The 9,602-nt window shown below is 47.8% G+C and overlaps 1 protein-coding gene across 1 annotated transcript; it reads left to right on the plus strand.

The window, feature by feature from the left end:
* The first annotated feature begins 6,122 nt into the window (after window positions 1-6,122).
* On the plus strand, window positions 6,123-7,217 carry LOC119385950 (tetraspanin-33). Its single transcript, XM_037653312.2, has one exon. The coding sequence runs from the start codon at window positions 6,237-6,239 to the stop codon at window positions 7,077-7,079; it is 843 nt and encodes a 280-aa protein (XP_037509240.1). The 5' UTR covers window positions 6,123-6,236; the 3' UTR covers window positions 7,080-7,217.
* Window positions 7,218-9,602: the final 2,385 nt, after the last annotated feature.

A 9,602-nucleotide genomic window follows, 5' to 3' on the forward strand; every position in this document is an offset into this window, starting at 1 on the left:
CCCATGTCAGCTTCGCCAAGTATCCTCTTTAAGGTTTCCACCATAAGACACACATAGAAAGCGGGTGAAATATCACAGTGAACACGAAGAACTGCCAAGCAAAAGCGAAGCTAAAATCGACAGTACGAAGAAAGAATGAAAAAAGCCCTGTCGTTTTAGGCGCACATTGAATAGCGAAGCGCACGTCGGTCGTCACCCAGGTACTCGAACTTGTTGCAATTCAAAAAGAAAACGGTGACTGCGACGTATTTTTTGAAATTTTTTTTCGGCCCTGTTCACGAATACTTAAAGATACTAATTGACAACAAAAACTGGCCAGAAAAATGCTGTCCAGCCAAACCAGTTTGTGGAGCAAGCATTTAAGGCATTCGGCAAACATAAATTGAAAGTTTTATTTTCATGGAAAAAGTGAAGAGTGACTGCTAACCGATATCGAAACGAAGTTTCCGTCTGCGCGTCAGCTATAGCATCCATCGTGTCACTGATGCCGTTAATCGTGTTGGCCATCGCCGGGCGCATTCCAAGGGCGGACGTATCGGCCCCCCGAAACGCACCACGAAAGCGCGGACAATTTAGAGTTGGTCCTTTTAGTGCGCCAGCGAACGCCGGTTGTGGTCCAAAGACCGAGTCAGAGCCGACAGTCGATAACACAAACGAAATATATTCTGTGTTAAGGCAGTACAAACATCACATAAACATGCACACTCGGCTGGTATCAATTACAACTTCGCAATATAACTCGGATGGTGTTAACACAACGAGAACTAAACAGATCACGCGCTACAAACGCAATGTCATGCATTACACTATTCAAGAACAGTTAAATTCGTGAATATTAAACGGCGTATCCAGTCCACAATTCTTGGACGGTACTTGAATGCTTCTCTTCCAGGAAACACTCACGCAAACTCCAGCGCTGATCGTTGTCGTGTTCCTTCTTCCGACATCGGCCGCGAATGTCTCCCTTCCAGGAAACGCTCACGTAACTTGTCACTGCTCACACGGCGTCGTCATCCGATTCTTCCAGATCGACGATCGACTGACCGCACAACATCATGAACACGTCTTCTTTGGTTGACGGAGCCACACTCAGCATATACTGAATCAGAGGCTGGGTCCGAGCTAGTTGGTACACTGACATTATGAAACCGTTAAGCGCACAAAGACGGAAACAAGACGACGACACTCAGAGCGCTACTTCCAACTGATGTTTATTGCACACAAAAACGCCATATATGTAGTCCCTTCACTCAGAAAATGGCTACTGCGCATGTTGGAGAGCTAAGCTATCAGTTCCTCTCTTATTTCTACGCTCTCCTCTCTCTTTTTTTTTCTTTTTTCGCGCTAACGATAACAGGCTTTGTTAGCGCGTGCATGGGAACAAGCGATACAGAAAGATCACTTGAATCACGCAAACATTTCTTTAACAAGAATCATAAAGGCAAAATAAATAGGGTGAAAAGGTGACGCACCAAAAATGAACAAGGGTATTTACAAATGCTGGCCAGCACAAATGAACAGGAATGAAAAACAAATGCGGCGAAACAGTGGAAGTTGTCAAAAGGTAAAAACGGTATGAAAACAGAAGTCGTGAGAAGGTAAAACAGCATAAAAAGATATAAAAAAGAGGACCTTTAAAAGGTTAAAACCTTTTAAGCGAGACTAAGTAAAAGTCACTGGTTTTGCAAAAACGCCAGCTCTTTCTTCGAAAGCGATACGGAGGGCATGGTAGAACAACTGGGTCCGAGCTGTTCTATGCATGATGCCTCATGAATTTCCCGAGCAATCTGGTCTCGGTATTTTCTGATCACGACAGTCTGGTCAAGAAAGGCAGAACAACCGCAAGTTGCACAATGTAAGGCCCTGTTGCTGCCTGACTTTTGCTTCAAGTTGTTGGCATGTTCTCGTAAGCGATCATTGATACATCGGCCAGTTTGACCGATGCAAACACGTCCACATGAGAGCGGAACCTTGTACACGACTCTGCATTTGCAGGACACAAACCGCGTGGCGTGTTTCTTGCTGCATATGTCAGGCTTTTCGTTGCTCACGTTCACACGCTTGCACAAGCCTCCGAGTTTGTTGGGGGCGGAGAACACCACCCGGACTGTTTTTTTTTGCCTTTATGATTCTTGTTAAAGAAATGCTTGTGTGATTCAAGTGATCTTTCTGTATCGCCCAGCTCCCATGCGCGCGCTAACAAAGCCTGTTATCGTTAGCGCGAAAAAAAAGAAAAAAAGAGAGAGGAGAGCGCAGAAATAAGAGAGAAACTGATAGCTCAGCGCTCAAACATGCGCAGTAGCCACTTCTGAGTGAAGGGACTACATATATGGCGTTTTTGTGCCGCAATAAACATCAGTTAGAAGTAACGCTCTGTGTGTCGTCGTCTTGTTCCCGTCTTTGTGCGCTTAACGGTTTCATAACACTCAGCATAACTTCATCTCCGTACTAACTGACTGACTGACTGACTGGTCGTCGGTGCACGTTTATATTCCCTCTCTACAGGGTTCCAGATGCGTCGGGAGTGTTGTTCGGCGTGCAGCACAGCCAAAGCTAGGGAAAGGGCGACAGCTTTCCCGTATACGTTCCGCTCGCAGTGGAGTCACTCGGCGTCGCGTCGTGCTTTCCCTCTAGATGATTCCAGGCTTTACCGGGGCGTTTTGACCTGGTTGTCTGCGGCTGCTTCGAGTGGCGAGGAGAAGCGTCGGCGCGCCGGCGTCTTTTGATACTTGTTTTTCGTTGCGTGCGCTTGTCCGGCGCCGTGAATTCCCGCTGTCGTCTGAAAGCGGCGGCGCGCGCGCTTTATTGACGCGCTCGTTTGTGACACATCGGCTCGTGAAAAACTGTCAACAAGTAGCCTCAGTTTTTGCAAGACCCCTGGAAAAGGCGCAACGCCAAATTGAAAAAGAAATATGTTCACTAGAAAGCAAGCGCGGCAGATATTTCGTTCCGTTTTATAACTTTCTGATAAAGACAGCGCTTGCTTTTTCGTACCGACTTAAGAAAAAATGGGCTTAGCTGACGTCCGCTGGGAAGCGGAAAAATTTCGTGTTGCTGTTCCTCCCCGAGGTTTCGCACTACACAACCGCTCAGCACACCATGTGCCCTTCCCTCAATTCTTTGGATATTGCCGGCACGTTCGCGGGCACCGAAGCAAAATCGCTTTAACTACAGAACCTACAAAAAATTGTGCCCGTCCAGACAGCGAAAGCGGCAGGAGCAGACGAAGAGAACAGCACCACAAACGATAAGAGCGAAAGCGCCACCCGTTGGAGCAACGAATGAAGCGACTCAATAAAGGTACACTCTAAGACAAAATCGAGTATTTGGGGAGTATTTCTGCCACACAACATACTCTAAGCCAAAATCGAGTATTTGGGGAGTATTTCTGCCACACAACAATAATCGTCATCTGGCTTGCTCGCGTTTCCTTTCATGAAAACCCAGCTCTCGTCACTTTCCTGTCAAGAATGCTATGTCACGCTGATAACGCGTGTGCCGTTCGTGACCGGGAAGTGCCGCGACCGCGGTGATAACGCGAGGAAAGTACGCGAGGTGGATGACGATTGTTGTGTGGCAGAAACACTCCCAAAATACTCGATTTTGTCTTAGAGTGTATAGGACGTTAACAAAAGAAAACAGCCAAACACACATTTTATTTCTACACATAACTGTAACACTTTGCTTTATTGTAATATAGTTTGAAAAGATAAAACCACATATGCAAAGGTTACTGAATTTTCGCAAGTCTAACAAAACATGGTGGACGCTTTACTTGCAGTACCGAAGCTAGCCGAAGTGTCCGGACCCTGACCACACTAGCGTGCACAGGAATCGCAACGGGAGATCACGCGCGCTCAAGGTGATGACGCTCGCTGACACAACTTCTTTCCCTCGTGCCATATGTCCCTGTGTAGAGCGCAGATTACAGCGTGCAGAGCTGATTAAAATGCGCTCATGTACGAGTGGACGGAAGTGAGTAGCTCAATGATCACTTGCCTCGAGTCTTATTACTGGCGCATGAATAAAACTCGCCGTGCTCGCCTCTATACTTTTGACTTCGCTGCCATGGAAAGTGGTCGCTTCCATCGAAAGTGAATGAAGGGTAGTCGCGCTTCCGTGGACAGGACGCAGTACTTACTTGCATGCTTATAGAAGCTTAACGTTGTACTTTATTTTGCGCCATCGGTGGCGGTAACACTGCAGTGTGTTGTCGCTGCCGGCGCTGTTATCATGAGAGTCGTTGCCTGGATTTGGCTATAGTACAGCACTGGCAGTGTAGCTTGTTGAGCTCGCCTTCCGGAAATGTGTGCGTGATCAGCGGTCCTAAACAGGCGTCCACCTTGTCCAGATTAGGCGGATAATGTTTGCCTGAACTCACTTACCATACATTCAGGTCTTTGAAAACGAAAGCTACGTTCAACATTTTCACATTTTAAATAAATAGTACAAACAGTTTTTCGGTCTCTCAGTGGAACATTGCCGGGGTGGCTGGCCGCGATGGCTGTTGCATGTTTACTTAATCTGAAGGCGTTCATGGCGGCGTGCGTATGGTTGCAGATGGGTGTGCAGTCTGCTGGAATTCTAAATAAAACGCTGGAATTGTTCTCCCGCACACCGGCGCTTTCGTGGCCAAAGTACAGTTGAAACCCGCAATAACGAAATCGGCGGGGAAAGCACAAAATTTCGCTCTTGCGGGAATTTCGTTGGCGCGAGAATGCGGCATAAAAGACATGAAAATTAAAAAAAAAAAAAAAACATTTTATTTACAAAAGTCAGTAAGTTTGCTTTGGCGGGCCTTACCATGCAGAAATTTCATGCCTCTCGATCGGGAATCTCGTTTGCCACGGCACAAAGTTCGCCCCATGCACTGGTCAGTGACGGCGGCACTGCGCTGTTACCAGTACCGCCATCAAGTGCGCCTACAGGCGAACCTGCTTCCGGCTCCGGTGGATCCGCGCGGATGAGCGCAAAATCGTGGACAGCGAGCTGCACGCAACACCGAATTCTTCGGCGATGTCCATTTTTTTCCTGCCCTTTTCCACCTCACCGATGATTGCAGCCTTATCTTCCAGCGCGATGAACTTCCGCTTTTTCTTTAGAGGCGGCATCTCCGCAGGCAGCGAAATCGGACGAAGCAATTGCAACACACAGTTCACGTTGCACCAAGCGACCAAGGAACGCTCCACAAACGGCTCCACACACGCCACCATGCGCGCGCAAAGCCGATAAAGCCAAGCACAGAGCCAAGCCAACGAACAAAACTCCATGAGGAATGTGGATTTGGATACGTAGTCCGTGATAACGAGCAGGTGTTTCGGCAAGCCATCATCATCATCATTGTCGCCAGCTTTATGTTTTTTTTTAAACAACGATGGCGGCTGCTTCTCAAGTGCGCTGTAGCGATAGTTTTGCACAATTTAAGTGCAGCATGAATGCATTTTAGCAGTTTTTGAATGTAGTTAATGTTGCGAGAGTAGATTATTTGCGTACTCGCGTTTCAAAATTTTCGTTAATGAGGGACAGCGTATGAATATCTTTCGTAGGCGCGAGTTACGAAATGCATTAACTCCTATGGGCGTTCGCCGGTGCTCCGAAAATATTTCGTTGCGGTGAGAATTTCGTTCCCTCGGGATTTCGTTATCGCGGGTTTCGACTGTAAAGCCCACTTGCCTCAGACGCGGAGTGCACAGGCCCGAGTCTTCGCGAGGACAATCTTGTTCTTAGTTGTCTTATGTAGCGCGAGTGCAACGTTCAGTGAATGCACCATTATTCACGTTGTCGAGTGTTCGGCCGACAGACGACGACCAAAAACTCGCTGAAATAACCGAATATTGCTATCACAATAAAATTTACTTCAAATAAAAAATAATAATAATTCTATGCCCTTAAAGAACTGTTCATCCCAGCCTATACTTTTCTAGCGGTAGTGCACCAATAATAGGTAAAACAACCCCATGAAATTTCATAACAATTGCAGCAGACCATTGCGGTAGCTTCCCCGTTGCTTATTCTGGATTTTTTTTTAATTATGTCATATGACCGTCGCTGCCAGCAATGCGCGAAGCATGGTGTTGTTATCGCGTGCGTCGCTTCTGCTATCCCACTCTATAAAAATGGCAACTCATCAGCGGTGTGAGGCAGGAAAGAACGAAATGCGCAGGCTCATTAGTTTCTTCAAATAGAGCCGTCGGCACGCTCGACCAACACAGCGTTATTGCACGCATACACTCGGCATGTCCGTCCACGTTCTTCTAAAAGGATTGCTGTTCCTGATGAATTTCATCTACTGGTTTTTCGGTGGAACGACTATGCTAATGGGCGGTTACCTCTTCACTGTCAAGGTACGAATCCTGCGCCGCTACGTGGACCTCACCTTCGACCCCGCCGTCTTCTTCATAGTTGTAGGCTGCCTGGTCTTCGTCATAGCTGGCTTCGGATGCGTAGGAGCCCTGCGCGAGAACAAGAACTTCCTGTGCCTCTACGGATTCTCGCTGTCCGGTATCGTTGTCGCGGTCGTCCTCGTGGCCGTGCTCGCCTTCGTGTGGTCCACCTCGACCCCGCCCAACAGATCAGGCGTCGAGAATGTCCTGAGGCGAGCCGTCGTAATCTACAGGGATGATCCTGACATGGAGCATCTCATCAACACTATCCAGTCGTCGCTTAGCTGCTGCGGCATCTCTTCCAGAGGCTACCTGGACTGGCAGCACAACGCCTACTTCAACTGCTCCCCGTTGAACCCGAGCCGTGAGCGCTGTGGCGTGCCGTACTCTTGCTGCAGGAAGCAGAGACGCCTGCCGAACGTGATGTGCGGCTATGGCCTCACGGACACAACCAAGAGAACGCTGCCAACGGTGGAGCCCGTGATATACACGCAGGGCTGCCTGCAAGCACTGATCGCCTTGGCGAGGGAAAACTCGGTGCTGGTCAGCGTGCTGTCAGCCGTGACCGTCGGATCACTGGCAGTGGGCATCGCGGGTTCTTGGCTTCTGATGAAGTCGATAACTAGCCAAAGAAGGGCGGTGGTGTGGGAAAGCGCAGCTGTTGCCGCAACGTTACGTCCCGAGTCGACTGTCTGACGCAGCAGCGGTGGTCTCGGAACGTTATACGTTAAGGGCGTCTGCTCAAGTGCAAACATTGTGTTTTAGTAATTCGTGTACTATAATTTTAACGTATTTTATGTAAGCACTGTTTCATGCTATTCGTAATGTTTTAAACTCTCATTCAAAACTCTATTTGGACTGTACGAAATAAACTCCCTAAAGCTGCTCTCGTTTATTCTTTCTCAAAAATACCTGTTCTGTCTGCTTGTACGAGTCATCTTTTTAACGAATACGTGATGTTTACTGTCCGGCTGCTGTTGATTTTAAGGGAAACAATTTCCTTGCGGCTTCACTATCCGCCTTAGGAACTAGTTTTCAATTATTCCTTTTTTTTTTGCCAGAGTGCGTATCAGTTTGTTGTAGGTTTTGTAGTTACCCGCTTTGAAGTGCTTGGTGTAATCGCTCACTGCGTAGCTGGAATGATATCTGTTCATAAGGAAATCGAACTGTCCGTTCGTGCGCATGCGCTCACTTGTGGCAGTAGTGGCACGAAGTAGGCCTACATGAATGTGCAGGCCTACGTTTGACTACACGTGTACATTTGTTAAAATAGCTGCTTCAGATGAAAGTGATGCAGGTCACGAATATTCAGCATAAACGTACTCTGGCTTTTCCATGCCAAACCACGATAGGATTATGAGGCATAGCGTAATGGAGGACACTGGGTTAATTTTAGCCACGCCAAGTATTTTATAGTGCGCACATTAAACTGTGTGCAGAAATAATATGAAGAGGAAAAGCCGTATAATAAGTAATTGCTACAGTGCAAAAACACTTTAGGTGTATGTGGCCAGTCGCAACGGCAGCGGGACGAATTATTGTTGACTGCTGGGATGGCTGGGGTCGCTAGAGAGTTACTGTAAATAACCGACTTAAGGCGGCGCATTGTAATATAACTTGGGGAATAAAATACTGAAAGAGCGTAGTTTAGGTGCTCTTCGTGCTTTTTTTTTCCTGGCATTATCTTTCATTGCTCCAAATTATCTCGTCTACCTGTGCACTAAAGGTCTGTTCGATTCGCCTGCACCACCTGAACCAGTTCACGAGGTGCTGCACCTTGCCATTTGTTTCATATACGCCCCGATCGTTTTTCATTCCTGCGTCATTTCTGCGAGGGTGGGGGAGGGGGGGAGTAATCTGTATTGGCATTATCATCCCTCAAAATTATCATCATCATCCCTTTACCATTTACGCGCCGTGCCTCTCGCGCAGCTCATGCTGGGCTCTCGAGGCGCGAGCAGTAGAGAACGAGCTGTCGCTGCTTGCGGTCTGGACGCTTGCAGCCCCCGCCGCTAGGGTCGTTTCTCTCCCGAATAAAGTGGCGAGACTTTGGCACGGCTACGTCGGCCACCACGTCGGTCTTCACGTCTCTCTCCCACTCTGGCTACAGACGTTATAGAGAACATGACGACGATGGACACGGCAGAAACCCGCCGAAAGTGTTCGTATCGCAATAGAAACTATTCGAGAATGAGTTTTCTCTGGCCGTCAGGAATTCAGCAAAAACGGGACGATGATGTACGAGCCTACATAGACGGCAGTCTCGATCATGGGTCAATGTGGCACGCCCTGTCACCGCACACGCAGATTAGTTAAAGAATCAATCGACTTGCGCAATACTTCGCTTCATCCACCAGCTAACGAGCGCCTTTAGCAGCACCTGGCTTAATTTTACCGATTCTCATAGTCTTTAGTTGGCCTGTACTTTGCTTTGGTTGCTTACCAAATGCAAAATTTCGACTGCTGACTCGCAGGTCGCGGGATCGAATCCCGGCCGCGGCGGCCGCATTTTCGATGGATACGAAAATGCTTGAGGCCCGTGTACTTAGATTTAGGTGCACGTTAAAGAACCCCAGGTGGTCGAAATTTCCAGAGCCCTCCACTGCCGCGTCCCTCATAATCATTATTGTGGTTTTGGAACTTGAAACCCCAACAACTAACCGAATGCAAGATTATATCGCCAATATGCACATAATTGAAGTTGCTATATTAGTTATCTTCAAGTTCCTGCTAATACTTTACGAGTAAAAAAAAAGTATACTTTGGTTTTTGGCGCCCTAACTACAACTTGCATGCGCGGCACGACGTAGTGGACGATGATGACTTAATTTTTTTGGAACTCACTACGGTGTCACTTTAACACGAGTCACGTTACTACGAGTCACTTTCACAACTGCACTATAGTGATGGTGCAACAGTTATTGCTCAGGTGCGGTGGTCGTACCGAATGGTGACGCAGCATTTTTTATCCTTTAGTGGTTTCTAGGCTTGACTGTAACTTTTCTGACCAGAGCGCTCACATGGCAGAAGACAGTCCAGAATCTTTGGTCACCTGAGTGCCTCTCGTAGCAATGTTATCGGTGTGTGCAAGCAGTCATGGAACGATTCATAATTAATTTCTGAGGTTTTGCGAGCCAAAACCACGATATGATCACGGGACATGTCGTAGCGGAGAGCTCCGGAAGTGGAGGGCTCCGAAGTTTCCACCACCTGGGGTCG

The sequence above is a fragment of the Rhipicephalus sanguineus genome, chromosome 1 (assembly GCF_013339695.2).
Source record: "Rhipicephalus sanguineus isolate Rsan-2018 chromosome 1, BIME_Rsan_1.4, whole genome shotgun sequence".
Lineage (NCBI taxonomy): Eukaryota > Metazoa > Arthropoda > Arachnida > Ixodida > Ixodidae > Rhipicephalus > Rhipicephalus sanguineus.

Coding starts and splice junctions, on each gene's coding strand:
- LOC119385950 (XM_037653312.2), top strand. CDS start 6,237: ATGTCCGTCCACGTTCTTCTAAAAGGATTGCTGTTCCTGATGAATTTC.